The sequence below is a fragment of the Ranitomeya variabilis genome, chromosome 2, assembly GCF_051348905.1.
Source record: "Ranitomeya variabilis isolate aRanVar5 chromosome 2, aRanVar5.hap1, whole genome shotgun sequence".
NCBI lineage: Eukaryota > Metazoa > Chordata > Amphibia > Anura > Dendrobatidae > Ranitomeya > Ranitomeya variabilis.
Window position 1 is genome coordinate 1,092,174,119 of NC_135233.1, and position 18,495 is coordinate 1,092,192,613.

General features: G+C 39.1%; 1 protein-coding gene across 2 annotated transcripts in view; it reads right to left on the minus strand.

The window, feature by feature from the left end:
• Positions 1–2,191: 2,191 nt before the first annotated feature.
• Positions 2,192–18,495, minus strand: part of ADCY3 (adenylate cyclase 3) — a 165,946-nt gene continuing 149,642 nt past the window's right edge. For both annotated transcript variants that reach the window (XM_077291755.1, XM_077291754.1), the window contains exons 10-20: positions 18,255–18,416; positions 16,004–16,091; positions 15,758–15,874; positions 14,856–15,115; positions 6,490–6,571; positions 6,072–6,230; positions 5,843–5,989; positions 5,482–5,601; positions 3,418–3,544; positions 2,988–3,112; positions 2,192–2,539 (exon numbers count right to left, since the gene is read on the minus strand). In XM_077291755.1, coding sequence (XP_077147870.1) covers positions 2,357–2,539; positions 2,988–3,112; positions 3,418–3,544; positions 5,482–5,601; positions 5,843–5,989; positions 6,072–6,230; positions 6,490–6,571; positions 14,856–15,115; positions 15,758–15,874; positions 16,004–16,091; positions 18,255–18,416 — 1,570 coding nt within the window. In that variant the 3' untranslated portion in view covers positions 2,192–2,356. The remainder of the gene's footprint in view (positions 2,540–2,987; positions 3,113–3,417; positions 3,545–5,481; positions 5,602–5,842; positions 5,990–6,071; positions 6,231–6,489; positions 6,572–14,855; positions 15,116–15,757; positions 15,875–16,003; positions 16,092–18,254; positions 18,417–18,495) is intronic.

Below are 18,495 nucleotides of genomic sequence, written 5' to 3' on the forward strand. Positions count from 1 at the left end.
TCAATGATCTTCTCATTAGCACTGGAGAAAGTGTTAACAAGGACAAGGCAGCTGATATCACTCTGTCTTTCTGATGGAATAATTAGAACAGACTGGCTGATTTAAAAGGCAGCTGGTGCTTGTCTTCTTTATTAACCATGGTTATCTCCAAAGAAACATATGCAGTCATCATTAATTTTCATTAAAAGGTCTTTACAGGCAAGGATATTGCTGCTTGTAAGATTTTCCTTAAATCAACCATCATCAAGATCTTCCAATAGAGAGGTTCATTTGCAGTGAAGAAGGCTTCAGAGAGTCCAGGAAAGTCCAGTAGGTGCCAAGACAGTCTCCTAAAGAGGATCAGAAGTCTATATCCAGCTGCCAGGGCGAAGGACCAGTCTGGATAAATATGGGCCAGCGCTGGAAATATTGAGGCTTTACAGAAACTTCATATATTTGTCAATAAAAGTGTAAAAAGTTCTGAAATATTTATAAAAGTAACCAGAGAAATATCCGACTAAAGGGGCAAAAAAACACCGAAGCTTTAGAATGTGAAAACCAAAATTGGTGTCAGTCTCAAAACTTTTGGCCATGACTATTGCCCACTAGGGGGCAGTCTACAGAAAACTGTAATCCATGTTGACCACTAGGGGGCAGTCTCCATACAGTTGAATAATGGTGCTACTTACACTAGGGGGCAGTCTACCCCCTAGAAAGAATCTACAGGACTCCAGAGAGAACCATGGAAAGGGGTTGGGTGCCAAGGTGGTGCCTAACCCAGTTCTCCACTCGCAAACCTTTCCTTTGGGTAATTATGTATGAAAATGGACAATTATGAAACGATTCCCTGCACTGTGAATATAAATAAATAAATTACTGATAATTCTATTGCATTCATCTCGCCCCCTAATCTTCCTCCGCCCCGGCCGAGTCCTCACCACACCCCTGAGGGGCCACTGACGTAACGATTAAACCTTCAAAAAAAAAAGACAAAAGACCCAACATTAACCAATGTACTTGATCAAGTACTCACAGTGAATTAACGCTTTCCTGCCCTTCAAGACAAAGGATATTTAAGAAAAATTCCCCCCCAAAATTTTGGATTCCGAAAGGACATTAGTGAAGGATGCTCGTCAGGGGACGTCCTCTCCATGGCCAAGAAAACTACTCGATGGAACAGATCGGAGGACATGACTTCCATCCTAGCTCTGCCCCTTCGCGCGGCTCCCGTCATACAGCGCTTCGTCAGGACTTCTATATATATATAATATATCATTCGTAAAAATATAAATTATGAAAAAAAGTAAATTAAATCTCTGTCCATAGACGGCCTACGTCCACGTCCCTCTATATATTTTTTCCTTTTTTTTGCATTTTCCTCTGCGTCTATGCTTCCCGTTCCTGGTAATAAAACATAACTTTTTTTTGTTTGTTTGTTGTTGGAAGCTGCGGGTTTTCTTCATATAAAAGTATATTATTTTTATTTATTTTTTTTTGTATGTGTGTGTGTGTTTTTGGTAAGAAAAATAGAAATCACAGAGGTTCTCGAAGAAGTCAGCTCTGTCCTAAGCAGTGACACGTCATCGATAAATCATCGGTGGAACAGTCTCTTTTTTTTTTTCCCCTTCCTCGAGTACCTGGGAAATGATTGAAGCGAGAGATAAGTGGAGAAAAAGCAGCAGTGATCGGGGTGCAGGCCTTATCTGGAAGGGGAACACCAGCCAACAATTAAAAATATAAATATTTTCGGTCTTAGTTTGTTTTTGTCATGTTTTATGTATATAGTTTTTTTTGTTTTTCTTAATTTTTTTTTTTTTTTACTCCAAATATACTGAAATATATTGCACTCTCGTCGTAGCATTCCCACTAACTACATGGGCAGGGTTATAGTTATTATCACAGCAAACTAGCAGTAAATTAACCACCCCGTCGCCCCAATATTAAGTCCAACGCGTTGTTGGGAATTTTTTTTGACCTTATGTGCTCATCTTCTACGTTTCGGGGGACCAAAACTTGAATATTGTGTCGTAAAACATCCAATTTGCATTCTCTATGATATCAAAAAGTCAACACAGGCCCTTCGGCTGCCAGCCTCCTCCTTTGGGTGTGCTGGATTTTTGTCAAAATAAACCGCTGTCCTCTCTTTCGAGTCTCTTCGCGAACCTGTGCCGTCAAAAGGATGTTGAGCAAAAAAAGTCTTTAAAAAGGCAACTCCAGAAATAAAGAAACTTGTATTTATAGGTGTATATGTCATCTATGATGTCCGTTTAGATCTATTCCTCTGGCGTGTGGAGGATGTAGGGCTTCCTTCTCGAAGACGTCAGTCTGGATGGACTTCATGTTTATGGCATTTCTGCTGGACGGTTGGTCTACAAGATCAAGAGTTTTCCACCACTTGGTGGGGCAGAGTGACCGAAGAGCCGTTGATGAAGGAACCTTGTTTGTCCCGTCCTTTCATGAAGAAAGTGAGAAGTTCACCTTTCCCTTTGACGTAGATGGGTCCTCTCCTGACAAAGCGGAAGCCGTACTCCTTCAAGATGTCATGGGTATCTTCTACAACCTGCAAGAGTAAACGAGAAGATGAATCGCTTTGGTCTTGGGTCTTCTCGTTTACTTACTGGAACCATCGTGTAACCAAGCTCCAGACAACACTATAGAGTGAAGAAAGAAAGATCGACACTGAAATTAAGAAAACCGTCACTTCAACAGCTTTTCGGTAACCGACCATAGCCAACTCTACTAATTCTCTTTTGCTCCTTTATTGTTTTTTCCTCCACTTTACCTCGGAGTAGAGATTAGAAAATAACTTTGGAATTAAATTCTACTTGAATGTTACAAAGATCCACATTATATTTTTTTAACATCTTAATATTTTTAGATTTTCTTTTTTGAGTATTACAACCTTTAATACTTTTGTATCGGTCCACCATATGGTCACTGTATGGCGGTACTATTGGTTATAATAACAAGAAGTGCTCCTTTTTGCCTAGCCTTGATTTTCTGCCTACCTGTATGTTGCCCATGACACCGGTAGACTCCATTCTGCTGGCAACGTTCACCGTGTTCCCCCAGATGTCGTAGTGTGGTTTACGAGCGCCGATGACACCGGCCAGTACTCCCCCCTTATTGAGTCCTGAGGAAACAGAGGCAGGTTACTGAGCAATACTGATAATGGGTCTTCATAGGGAAGGAGGCGGCGGGTAACTTGGAAGCACTTTCTCAACAGGTTTGTGGATTTTAGGAGACAGTTCTCCCATGTCAGGCTTACTTTTTCCAAACTTGGCCAAACTCCATTTAAAAAAAAAGTAATAAAATGAGCCGTATGGAAGGGCTCACTGACCTCAACATCAACATATATACAATCCAGACAAATCATGTTATTACCGCAGCTTCCTATACACAGCAAGATGATATCATGACCTTTGGAGCAACACTTACCTATCCGCAGCATAAAGTTATTGAACGACTGGTAGTTGATGTTCATTAACGTCACCTTCATTGCCAGAGCGAAGTCAGCGAGGTCAGCAAGATGCTGCCAACGTTCCTTATCCGAGATCTCTTCTTTCTATGGATACATCACAAATAATCCAGTAAAGCAGTATTATAGTAGTTATATTCTTGTACATAGGGCAGTATTATAGTAGTTATATTCTTGTACATAGGGCAGTATTATAGTAGTTATATTCTTGTACATAGGGGCAGTATTATAGTAGTTATATTCTTGTACATAGGGCAGTATTATAGTAGTTATATTCTTATACATAGGAGCAGTATTATAGTAGTTATATTCTTGTACATAGGGGCAGTATTATAGTAGTTATAGTCTTGTACATAGGGGCAGTATTATAGTAGTTATATTCTTGTACATAGGGAGCAGTATTATAGTAGTTATATTCTTGTACATAGGAGCAGTATTATAGTAGTTATATTCTTATACATAGGAGCAGTATTACAGTAGTCATATTCTTGTACATAGGAGCAGTATTATAGTAGTTATATTCTTGTACATAGGAGGCAGTATTATAGTAGTTATATTCTTGTACATAGGAGCAGTATTATAGTAGTTATATTCTTGTACATAGGGGCAGTATTATAGTAGTTATATTCTTATACATAGGAGCAGTATTATAGTAGTTATATTCTTGTACATAGGGGCAGTATTATAGTAGTTATATTCTTGTACATAGGGGCAGTATTATAGTAGTTATATTCTTGTACATAGGGGCAGTATTATAGTAGTTATATTCTTGTATATAGGAGCAGTATTATAGTAGTTATATTCTTGTACATAGGAGCAGTATTATAGTAGTTATATTCTTGTACATAGGAGCAGTATTATAGTAGTTATATTCTTGTACATAGGAGCAGTATTATAGTAGTTATATTCTTGTACATAGGGGCAGTATTATAGTAGTTATATTCTTGTACATAGGGGGCAGTATTATTGTAGTTATATTCCTCTACATAGGAGCAGTATTATAGTAGTTATATTCTTGTACATAGGAGCAGTATTATAGTAGTTATATTCTTGTACATAGGGGCAGTATTATAGTAGTTATATTCTTGTACATAGGGGGCAGTATTATTGTAGTTATATTCCTCTACATAGGAGCAGTATTATAGTAGTTATATTCTTGTACATAGGAGCAGTATTATAGTAGTTATATTCTTGTACATAGAGGTAGTATTATAGTAGTTATATTCTTGTACATAGGAGCAGTATTATAGTTGTTATATTCTTGTACATAGGGGCAGTATTATAGTAGTTATATTCTTGTACATAGGGGGCAGTATTATAGTAGTTATATTCTTGTACATAGGGGCAGTATTATATTAGATATATTCTTGTACATAGGAGCAGTATTATAGTAGTTATATTCTTGTACATAGGGGCAGTATTATAGTAGTTATATTCTTGTACATAGGAGCAGTATTATAGTAGATATATTCTTGTACATAGGAGCAGTATTATAGTAGTTATATTCTTGTACATAGGAGCAGTATTATAGTAGTTATATTCTTGTACATAGGGGCAGTATTATAGTAGTTATATTCTTGTACATAGGGGGCAGTATTATTGTAGTTATATTCCTCTACATAGGAGCAGTATTATAGTAGTTATATTCTTGTACATAGGAGCAGTATTATAGTTGTTATATTCTTGTACATAGGGGCAGTATTATAGTAGTTATATTCTTGTACATAGGGGGCAGTATTATAGTAGTTATATTCTTGTACATAGGGGCAGTATTATATTAGATATATTCTTGTACATAGGAGCAGTATTATAGTAGTTATATTCTTGTACATAGGAGCAGTATTATAGTAGTTATATTCTTGTACATAGGAGCAGTATTATAGTAGATATATTCTTGTACATAGGAGCAGTATTATAGTAGTTATATTTTTGTACGTAGGAGCAGTATTATAGTAGTTATATTTTTGTACATAGGAGCAGTATTATAGTAATTAAATTATATTTTATAATACAGGGCAACGAACCTTGATAGTGTTGTTGTATCCATTCGTGTTGGAGTCTGGGGTGACTCCGGATGCAGCCATGTAAGTGCTTCCTATGGTTTTAATCTTCGTGATACATCGAAACTGGGGCTCATCCAACAACTTTAGAAAAAAACAAAATTAGATATGATATTGCATCATGTCTGGTTGTTTTAAACCTCATCTGACTATCCATCCTTATAATATATGAATCTTATCAATGTCACACAGAATGGGTTCTGAGAAAACATGTAGATGGACAACGCTTTCTTAATGATGTCACTAGTCCAAGTTACGGCACTATTAGTCCATCATTTGTCCTCTTCGCTAATGACTGTTGTCAGTCTAAAAGTAAGTAACTTACAGCATCAAAATCTGAGATGATCTCATTGAGGAACCTGAGACACTCGATGCCTCCGTTGTTGATACTTTCTTCTGTATAAAAGTCAGAGAAGTTTGGGATAGAAGCGAACATCACTCCAATCTCATCGTAAGATTGACTGTACAGTTCCTGAGAAACAGGGAAGAAATACAGATAATTAACCCGGTCACGAGCTTTCATGGAACATTGAGTCTATCGTCTCAGGTTTTACCTCATCTCTCTTTTTGGAACCCAGAAAATGTCGAGCTACGTGTTCAGGTAACATGTTGGTGACAAGAGCCTCATTCCACCGCCTCATGTCATAGACTTTCTCCTTCTGGTCATGTACATCAATTTTCCATAAAAACAGGGTTCTGGCTAACTTCTCCACCTAGAAGAGAAAGCTAAGACTTACGGTTGGCTTTTCACAATTGTCAATAGATCCAAATAATTTTGGTGGAATGTTCTAACAATGAGCCACGTGGACCTATGTTCCCTTTTCCAGGAACTCCACTATAGGAAATATTCCCTTGGTCATATGCAATGGAGATATTTTATAAACTAGTGTAGTGGAACATTACTGTCAACATTTTTCTGCATAATGTGGATGTGTCGATCTTCAGATTAAATGATTAGGTAAGACAACTTACATGTCGGGCAAAATAATAGAAACTGAGCATCATGATGAAGATCATCACCGTCATGGAATATTTGGAAGGAACCAGATAAACACTGTAGAAAAAGGAAGAATGCTATGTAAGTTTTAAAGAGAATATAAATTCAGTCTGCAAATCACAGTTTTGTGACAATATAATTTTTCAATGTGAGATTAATTCATTTAATTCTGCAGCATCACATTAATTCATATGGAGATCTTTTTAAACAGTATTACCACTTTAAATCACATCTCTTATTTCAAAATAGATAAAGTTATATCATGTTTCAGTGTGGATTATATAGAGGAGGTGTTTCCGATTAGAGAGTACATCGAAGATGTTTCAGTACTGAAGGGGGTATATATGATGTTAAGTGTGGAGGATATATCGATGATGTTTTACAACAGAGAATACATCAAAGATGTTTTAGTACAGAGATGGGTATACAATGTTCAAGTGTGGAGGATATATAGATGACGTTTTACAACAGGGAATACATCGAAGATGTTTTAGTACAGAGATGGGTATATACAATTTTAAGTGTGGAGGATATATAGATGATGTTTTACAACAGAGAATACATCGAAGATGTTTTAGTACAGAAGGGGGTATATACAATGTTAAGTGTGGAGGATATATAGATGATGTTTCACAATAGAGAATACATCAAAGATGTTTTAGATGTTTTAGAAGGGGTTATATACAATGTTAAGTGTGGAGGATATATAGATGATGTTTCAGAATAGAGAATACATAAAAAATGTTTTAGTACAGAGATGGGTATAAAATGTTTAAGTGTGGAGGATATATAGATGACGTTTTACAACAGAGAATACATCGAAGATGTTTTAGTACAGAGATGGGTATATATAATTATTATTATTATTTATTGTTATAGCGCCATTTATTCCATGGCGCTTTACATGTGAGGAGGAGTATACATAATAAAAACAAGTACAATAATCTTAAACAATACAAGTCATAACTGGTACAGGAGGAGTGAGGACCCTGCCCGCGAAGGCTCACAATCTACAAGGGATGGGTGAGAATACAGTAGGTGAGGATAGAGCTGGTCATGCAGCGGTTTGGTCGATCGGTGGTTACTGCAGGTTGTAGGCTTGTCGGAAGAAGTGGGTCTTCAGGTTCTTTTTGAAGATTTCGATGGTAGGCGAGAGTCTGATGTGTTGTGGTAGAGGGTTCCAGAGTAGGGGTGATACGCGAGAGAAATCTTGTATACGATTGTGGGAAGAGGAGATAAGAGGGGAGTAGAGAAGGAGATCTTGTGAGGATCGGAGGTTGTGTGTAGGAAAGTACCGGGAGATGAGGTCACAGATGTATGGAGGAGACAGGTTGTGGATGGCTTTGTACGTCACGGTTAGGGTTTTGTACTGGAGTCTCTGGGCAATGGGGAGCCAGTGAAGGGATTGACAGAGGGGAGAGGCTGGGGAATAGCGGGGGGACAGGTCGATTAGTCGGGCAGCAGAGTTTAGAATAGATTGGAGGGGTGCGAGAGTGTTAGAGGGGAGGCCACAGAGCAGGAGGTTGCCGTAGTCAAGGCTAGAGATGATGAGGGCATGGACTAGGGTTTTTGCAGATTCTTGGTTGAGGAATGAACGGATTCGTGAAATATTTTTGAGTTGAAGTCGGCAGGAAGTGGAAAGGGCTTGGATATGTGGTTTGAAGGAGAGATCAGCGTCAAGGATTACCCCGAGGCAGCGAGCTTGTGGGACTGGGGAGAGTGGGCAGCCATTTACTGTAATGGTTAGGTTCGTTGGGGGGGTCGCGTGACATGGGGGAAAGATGATGAATTCTGTTTTGTCCATGTTAAGTTTCAGAAATCTAGCAGAGAAGAAGGATGAAATAGTGGACAGACATTGAGGGATTCTGGTTAGTAGGGAGGTGATATCTGGTCCAGAGATGTAGATCTGTGTGTCATCAGCATAGAGGTGATACTGAAAGCCATGAGATTCTATGAGCTGTCCCAGGCCAAAGGTGTAAATGGAGAAGAGCAGGGGCCCAAGGACTGAACCTTGTGGGACGCCAACAGATAGGGGGCGAGGTGAGGAGGTGGTGTGTGAGTGGGAGACGCTGAATGTCCTGTCTGTTAGGTATGATGAGATCCAGGATAGGGCCAAGTCTGTGATGCCAAGGGATGAGAGGGTCTGTAATAATAGGGAATGGTCCACTGTGTCAAAGGCAGCCGACAGGTCGAGGAGGAGGAGGACAGAGTAGTGTCGCTTGCTCTTGGCGGTTAAGAGGTCGTTGGTGACCTTAGTTAGGGCAGTTTCAGTGGAATGGTATGACCGGAAGCCAGATTGTAAGCGGTCAAAGAGGGAGCATGTATATATAATGTTAAGTGTGGAGAATATATAGATGATGTTTCAGTACAGAAGGGAGTATATACAATGTTAAGTGTGGAGGATATATAGATGATGTTTCACAATAGAGAATACATCAAAGTTGTTTTAGTACAGAAAGGGGTATATACAATGTTAAGTGTGGAGGATATATAGATGATGTTTCACAATAGAAAATACATCGAAGATGTTTTAGTACAGAGATTGGTATTATTATTTATTTATATAGCAACATTGATTCCATGGTGCTGTACATGAGAAGGGGTTACAGAGGGGTGACTACCCTGCCCTTGCGGGCTTACATTTTACAGGATGGTAGGGATGGAGACAATAGGTTGAGGGATAAAATCTTTAAATGTGAAGAATATATAGAGGATGTATTACAAAAAAGAAAACAACGCAGAAGTTTCTGTACAGAAGGGGGCATATATGATATTTAAGTGTGGAGGAAATATAGAGGATTTTTCACAATAGAGAATACATCAAAGATGTTTCATTACAATCATGGATATATGTGATGTTTAAGTGCCAAGGATATAGATAATGATGTTTCAGGACAGGGAATAAATTGAAGACGTTTTAGTATAGAAGGAGTATATATGATATTTAAGTGTGGATTCTATATAGATATTTCAGAATAAAAAATATATCGAAGATGTTTCAGTATGGAGGAGGATATACAGATGATGTCCCACTGTGGTAGATATATAGACATTTTTCCAGTGTGGAGAATATAGAGACACTGTTTCAATGAGGAGACTAAATAGACATTGTTTCAGTATGGAGGATGCATAAATGATGTTCCATTGTGGAAGATGCAGGTGCTTCTCACAAAATTAGAATATCATCAAAAAGTTATTTTATTTCAGTTCTTCAATACAAAAAGTTAAACTCATATTATATAGAGTCATTACACACAGAGTGATCTATTTCACGTGTTTATTTCTGATAATGTTGATGATTATGACTTATAGCCAATAAAACCCAAAAGTCATTATCTCAGTAAATTAGAATACTTTACAAAAAACACCTGAAAAGGCTTCCTGAGCGTTTATAAAGGTCCCTTAGTCTGTGTCAGTAGCTCCACAATCATGAGGAAGACTGCTGACCTGACAGATATACAGAAGGCAGTCACTGACTCACTCCACAAGGAGGGGAAGCCACAAAAGGTCATTGGTAAAGAAGCTGGCTGTTCACAGAGTGCTGTATCCAAGCAGATTAATGGAAAGTGGAGTGGAAGGAAAAAGTGTGGTGGAAAAAGGTGCACAAGCAACCGGGATAACTGCAGCCTGGAAAGGATTGTTAAGAAAAGGCCATTCAAAAATTTGGGGGAGAAATTCATGCACCACTGCTTGAAACGTTAAATGTGTAATCTTTAACAACCCTGCCTAGAGCAACTTCTCCCAAAGGTCCAGGAGCATTTTTCAGCATGATGAAGACCATGTCACAAGGCATGATAATTAACCCCTTCATGTGTTCGTTTTTCGCTCCCCTCCTTCCCAGAGCCATAACTTTTTTATTTTTCCGTCAATTTGGCCATGTGAGGGCTTATTTTTTGCGGGACGAGTTGTACTTTTGAACGACATCATTGGTTTTACCATGTCATGTACTAGAAAACGGGAAAAAAATTCCAAGTGCAGTGAAATTGCAAAAAAAGTGCAATCCCACACTTGTTTTTTACTTGGCTTTTTTGCTAGGTTCACTAAATGCTAAAACTGACCTACCAATATGATTCTCCAGGTCAGTATGAGTTCATAGACACCTAACATGTCTAGGTTATTTTTTATCTAAGCGGTGAAAAAAAATTCCAAACTTTGCTAAAAAAAACAAACAAATTGCGCCATTTTCCGATACTCGTAGTGTCTCCATTTTTCATGATCTGGGGTCGGGTGAGGGCTTATTTTTTGCGTGCCGAGCTGGCGTTTTTAATGATACCATTTCGGTGCAGATATGTTCTTTTGATCGCCCGTTATTGCATTTTAATGCAATGTTGCGGCGACCAAAAAAACGTAATTCTGGCGTTTCAATTTTTTTTCTCGCTACGCCGTTTAGCGATCAGGTTAATGCTTTTTTTTTATTGATAGATCGGGCGATTCTGAACGTGGCGATACCAAATATGTGTAGGTTTGATTTTTTTTTTATTGATTTATTTTGATTGGGGCGAAAGGGGGGTGATTTAAACTTTTATATATTTTTTATTGTTTTCACATTTTTTTTTACTTTTTTTTTTACTTTTGCCATGCTTCAATAGCCTCCATAGGAGGCTAGAAGCAGGCACAACACGATTGGCTCTGCTACATAGCAGCGATCTGATGTTCGCTGCTTTGTAGCAGAAATGCAGGTGTGCTGTGAGCGCCGACCACAGGGTGGCGGTCACAGCTACCGGGGATCTGTAACCATAGAGGTCTCAAGGACCTCTATGGTTACTATTCTGAAGCATCGCCGACCTCTGATCATGTGACGGGGGTCGGCGATGCGCTCATTTCCAGCCGCCCGGCCGGAAGCGCCGGTTAAATTCCGCTGTCTGCGTTTGACAGCGGCATTTAACTAGTTAATAGCGGCGGGTGAATTGCGATTTCACCCGCCGCTATTGCGGGCACATGTCAGCTGTTCAAAACAGCTGACATGTCCCGGCTTTGATGCGGGCTCACTGCCGGAGCCCGCATCAAAGCGCGGTATCTGACCTCGGACGTACTATCCCGTCTGAGGTCAGAAAGGGGTTAAATGGCTAAGTGATGAATACCCCCAGTCCAGGACTCTCCAGATCTCAATCCCATTTAGCACCTTTATTCATTGCTCAAATATTCATGTGAGTAAACAAAAATACATAAATTTTGATAAACTGCAAGCAATGATTAGGCAAGAATGGGCAAACTGCAGCAAAAGTCTTGAAAATCTAGAATCTTGAATAATCTTGATATATTTGTCAATAAAAGTGCAGTGGTATGTAAATGTTTGGCCACCCCTGGTGAAAACTCCTGTTATTGTGAACAGTTAAGCAAGTTAAAGAATGAAATCATCTCTAAGGCTATGTGCACACGTTCAGGATTTCTTGCAGAAATTTCCAGAGCAAAACAGGACATTTTCTGCAAGAAATCCACGAGTTTTTCTTGCGTTTATACTGCGTTTTTGGTGCCTTTTTTTTTTTTTTTTTGCGGATTTTTACGGAGGTTCCCAATGCAATAATATAGTGGTAAATCCGCAAAAAATCCGCTAAATTGATGAACATGCTGCGTTTTTTACCGCGAAGCGGTTTTTTTTTCGCAGAAAAAAACGCATCGTGTGCACAAAAATTGCGGAATGCATTCTAAATGATGGGATGCATAATGTATGCTTTTTTTCTAGCATTTTTATAGCGAAAAAACACGAAAAATCTGCAACGTGTGCACACGGCCTAAAAGGGCTAAAAAGTTGAAGATGACACATTTACTTTGTATTTTAGAAAAACACTTATATTTTCATCTTTTATTTAAAATTTACAAAAAAAGAAAATGGTCCGATGCAAAAGTTTGGGCACCCTGCATGGTTAGTAACGAGTAGCACCCTCTTTTGCAAGTATCACAGCTCGTAAAAGCTTTTTGCAGCCAGCCAAAAGTCTTTCAATTCTTGTTTGAGGAATTTTCATCCATCCTTGGAAAATTCTTTCAGTTCTGTGAGATTCCTGGGTCACCTTGCATGTATTGCTGAATTATATCGTGAGGACGCAGGAGAGATTTTCATCTGATGACTCTCCCACGAAGGCCATAATCCTAACAGGCTAATTAAGGTCTTAAACCTTGGTCAAAGTTATTTGAGCATACAAATAGTCTAAGGTGCCCAATCTTTTCCATCGGCCCAGTTTCCATTTTGCAATTTTTAAAATGTAAAAAATGACTATATATTTTGCCTAAAATATAAAGGAAATGTGTCATCTTTAACTTTAGCCCCTTTAGAAAATCATTTCATCTTCAACTTGCTTAACTGTTCACAATAACAGTAATTTTGAAAGGGTGCCAAAACTTTGACATGCCACTGTAAAAAATCCTTTGCAATGCTTTTATTTGTACTTCAATAACCATAGAAGCATTTGACTAAAAGATCTAAAATCACTATATAGCAGCAATCTTTGTGAAAAACTAAATTTGTGTCAGTCTTTAAACCTTTGCCCACAACTGATTCTCTCAGTGTGGTGGCTATATAGATAATGTTCTAGTATGGACACAAACAACATTCTAGTGTGGAGAATATATAGGCAATGTTCTAATCTGGAGGATACATAAACGTTCCAGTGTGGAAGATATGTAGACGATGTTCCAGTGTAAGTGATAAACAATATTTTATTATGAATGATATATAGGCTACATTTCATTGTGAAGGATACCTAGATGTTGTTCTAATGTGGAGGATACATTGACTATGTTCCAATGTGGAGGATGTATAGACAATGTTTCAGTTTGTAGGATACATAGATACATAGATGATGTCCCAGTGTGGAGAATACATTCAGGATGTTTCAGCGTAACAGACACAGACTATATACCAGTGTGGAGGTTACTTAGACTATGTTCTCATGTGTAGAATACATAGAAGATATTTCGGTGTGGAGGGTACATAGACTGTGTTCTAATGTGGGGACAATCTCAGAGTGTCGAAGATATATACAGAATGTTTCAGTATGGCGAATACATAGATGATGAACTAGTGTGGAGGATTTATAGACTACGTTTTAGTGTGACAACTGCATACATGATGTCCCAGTGTGGAGAATACAAAGAAGAGGTTTCGCTATGGAGGATACATAGACGATGTCCCAGTGTGAAGGATACATAAAAGATGTTACATTGTGGAGGATACATAAAAAATATTTCAGTATGAAGGATGCAAAGATGATATCCCAGTGTGGAGAATACATAGACTGTGTCCCATTGTCGAGAATACATAGACGATGTTCCAGTGTGGAGGATACATAGATGATGTCTCATTGTGGAGGATGCGTAGATATTTCAGTGTGTATTATACATAGAAAATGTTCTAGTTTGGAAGTGTGGAGAACATAGAGATGATGTTTCTGTGTGGAGGAACATAGACTATGTTTCATTGTTGAGGATACATAGACGATATCCCAGTGTTGAGGATACACAGAATATTGCTTAGTCTGAAGGATACATAGAGGATTTCCCAAGGTGGAGGATACATAGATGTTTCAGTGTGGAGTATATGTAGAAGATGTTCTAGTGTGGAGAACATATCGATGATGTTTCAGAATGAAGGATAAATTGACAATATTTTAATGTGGAGACTATATAGAGGATGTTTCATAATTACCGATATAAAGATGATGTTTCAGAGTGGAGGATACATGGACATTCAATCAGTATGAAGGATACATAGAGGAAATATAGATGATGTTTCTGTATAGTGGCCTTTTAGTATACATGATTTCCCAGTTTGGATTTTATATAGGTGATATTTCAGTGCAGTGGATATGTATGGATAATGTTTTAGAGTAGATAATTTACAGAAGTTGGTTCATTGTGGAGAATTTTCAGACAAGGTTTTAATATAAAGGCTACATAAATGATGTTTAAATATAGATGATCTATAAATAGTGTTGTAGTGCGGAGGATATATAGATGACGTTTCTGTATAAATACAATACAAACAATGTTTCAGCCTGTAGAACAGATAGACAATATTTTGCACCTTTTAAGTTACTGTGTCTATGTATGGAATATGATGCTGTATTCTGGAAAGAACAAACAACTGGACAGTTCTATCGTCCTACCTGCTAACCATGGATTATGTATGTGCGCGTCTCTGCTAAATGGCATGACGACACAAAGCAAATAATGCACAATAATGTAGCCATTTGCAAATTCCGAGTACCTTTATAGATGATGTGTTTGTGAAGGCATGTGTCTCAGGGTTTCTCTATGTATTGTATTTTTTTATATTCCTGTTAATTGCCACCTCTTGCCTCATCATTATTTCTCCAACTGTTTCATTTAATGGAGTCACACTCACACGTAGCTGTTGAAACGCTTCCTGTCGTAGTCATCAAATATCGGCCTCCAGGCGTAAATATTCACAACTCCGACAGCAATAGTGATCATCAGCATGAGGGTGAGCTTCACCATGTGGCTGACCTGAACCAACATGATGGTGGCTATCAGAGCTAGGACGGCAATGTAGCTGTAATATTTGGGGTTATCCACGCAGCCCCAATATTCGGATGTCTGGTCCGTGCTGTTGTAAGAAGTGGAGTAGTACTGCAAACAGCTGAGCTGTGGAGGAAGCAGACAGACACAATATAATGTGATCTCACACACATAATACAGAGCCGCGATGGGGTCCCTGTCTGGAGAGAGGGGGTCTGGCCCCAGCAGACTTCAGTACGGACCTTCTTACCAGACAATACGTTGGCAAGCATGTATAATTAAATGGGTATTTCCATCTTCAAGATTGTAACACAATATGTAGTAGGTGTAATAATAATGACAATATTAGCAAATACCTCCAATTAAAAAAGTATAGTTCTTCTGATTCACTATGTCGCTTACCCCATAGTAGCTTAGGTATCCATGGTTATGACCATTAACAATTAACTGTCAATCTATGAGTGGTCGTAACCATGGATACCTAAGGTACTTAAAGCCCTGCACATGAGATAAGCAACATAGGCTATCAGGAGAACTATACTACTTTTAGGTATTAGCTAATATTATTATTACAATTACTAAAAATCTTAGAGATCGGAATACCCCTTTAATCTCGTGGAAAGGAGACAAGCTCCAAGTGCGGGGGGGTGTTTAGGAGTATAGGGTGTTATCCAGCACCAAAAAAGGATCCCATTTATTTTTTGTTTCGTAGCCAAAGGGGAAGTCTGAAAAGTTGTGGTCATCTGCAGCAAATCTGATCTGCCTTACCATATCCACAATATCTGCCATTGTTAAAATAAAGATGGCTGACATCGCCCAAGTATTTCTTGCCCATCTGGTCCGGTCAATCCATGTGGAAAACGCAACCAACTTTTTGGGAAAAACCTATAAAAAACAAAAAGGTAAAGATTCCATAGTTGATTCTTCAGTTTTGTCTCATCCCCTATAGTTTGATAATCGCCCACTTATTAGATCAAGGATTTTCCATGTCTGGACGGCTTTACAATTTCTTACCCTGGGGAAAATGGCTGCCAGCGAACAGATGGTCAAAACCAAGAGAAGGATTTCCCCGATTACAAACGTTACGTAGTTAGCGATCAATCTGAGAAGACGAAAAGAAGAGAAGATGATAAGAGGAGAAGATGGTAAGATGATAGAACAAGAAGAAGAGAAGACAAGAAGAGAAGAAAAGAAGATGAGAAGAGAAGACGAGAAGAAGACAAGACGAGAAGAAGAGAAGATGAGAAGCGAAGAATAGAAGATTAGAAGACGAGAAGATTAGAAGACGAGAAGAAGAGAAGACGAGAAGAGAAGAAGAGAAGAATAGAAAACGAGAAGATAAGAAGAAGAGAAGATGAGAAGAGAAGACGAGAATATGAGAAGAGAAGGCGAGAAGAAGAGAAGATTAGAAGAAGAGACGATGAGAAGATTTGAAGAAGAGAAGACGAGAAGAGAAAACGAGAAGATTAGAAGACGAGAAGATTGGAAGACGAGAAGAAGAGAAGATGAGAAGACGAGAAGAAAAGAAAACGAGAAGAAGAGAAGAGATGAGAAGATTAGAAGACGAGAAGATTGGAAGAAGAGAAGACGAGAAGAAGAGAAGACGAGAAGAAGAGAAGAGAAGATGAGAAGATTAGAAGAAGAGAAGATTAGAAGACGAGAAGATTGGAAGACGAGAAGATGTGAAGAAGAGAAGATGAGAAGAAGAGTAGACAAGAAGAAGAGAAGACAGGATTATGAGGATGATGAGGACCAGGTGTCATCTGGATGGTGAACCATCAGGACATCACCATGTCTCCCACAGTGTGAGGCCCCCGTACTACAGGACAGATCATATGGCAGTCACTGTGTAGACCAAGATAATGGAGGTACTGTGACTGCCATTATAAGTTCAAAGTTCTCTTTGTAATGATTATGGCTGTAGAAGGGCACTGTGAAGGTGACTGTTATGGAGGCACTGTGAATGCCATTATTATGAGGACACTGAATGTCACTATTATGGAGGCACTGTGATTATTATGGAGGCACTGTGAATGTCACTGTTATAGGGGCACTGAGGATGTCACTGTTATGCGAGTAATGTGAATGTCACTATTATGGAGGTACTGTGAATGTCAGTATTATGGGGGCACTGTGAATAACACAATTATGTAGGCACTGTGAATGTCACTGTTATGGAGGCAATGAGGATGTCACCATTATGGGAGTACTGTGACTGTCACTGTTATGGAGGCACTGTGAATGTCACTATTATGGAGGTACTGTGAATTTCACTGTTATGCAGGCACTGTGAATGTCACTAGTATGGGGGCACTGTGAATGTATCTTATGGGGCACTGTGGATATCACTATTATTATGGGGGCACTGTGAATGATTATTATGGAGGTACTGTGAGTTTCACTGTTATGGGGGCACTGTGAATGTCGCTATTATGTGGGCACTGTGAATGTCGCTATTATGTGGGCATTGTGAATGTCACTATTATGGAGGTACTGTGAATGCCACTAGTATGGGGGGCACTGTGAATGTCACCAGTATGGGGGCACTGTGAATTTCTCTGTTATGGGGTACAGTGAATGTCATTATTATGGAGGGACTGTGACTATCTCTATTATGGGGCAAAGTGAATGTCAATATTATGGGGACAGTGTGAATGTCTCTGTTATGGGGGCACTGTGGATATCACTATTATTATGGGGCACTGTGGATGCCACTTATGGGGGCACTGTGACTGTCACTATTAGGGGGACACTGTGGTTGCTACTATTATTAGAGCACCTCGACTGTCATTATTATGAGACGATCGCTGTGACTATTATGACGACATTCTATGAATTAATTGATTGTTAATGACAATGCCACAGACCAAGATAAAGCACCAGCATGAGCTGCTGGAATCACAGCAACACTTCTTGATCTTCTGAGGCTAATCTTGGCTGTACATTGATGTGCACTGTGATATCTAACAGGTAGGGGAGAATATTAGATTCTGGTCTCTGTGCTGCCTGCTCAGTGCAGTACTCAGCAGGGGGCGATACTGAGCACAGGAGGAAGCTCCTCCCAGGATAATGAGCTTGTGACAGCACTGAGAACACAATAAGGAGGTTTAGAGAAGACTTGCATTGATAATATCCGTATCATGTAACGTAGGAATGATTACGGCACCATTCATGGCAATATGGACCGTGGCTGCAGATGCCCTTTAAGAAGTCAGACTTTGAGTGACAGGTCATGTAAAATCATTACAATGGTGCATGGACTCACACGGGGTCTATCAGCATCTGGACCACCGCCGTGAAGAGGAGGACGACACAGGAGCAGCTGAATGCCGCGCCACTTTGCTTCTCTTTCTCCACGGAGAAGCGGGTTTCCATCTCTGGGTTGATGAACCGCATGGACAGACGGTAGGTGTACTTCCCTTTCAGGCTAAAGAGATAGAAAAAAAGGGTCATGTTTTGGGGATTTGTCAATGACGACCATAATGCTGGACACAGAACTGCTCACA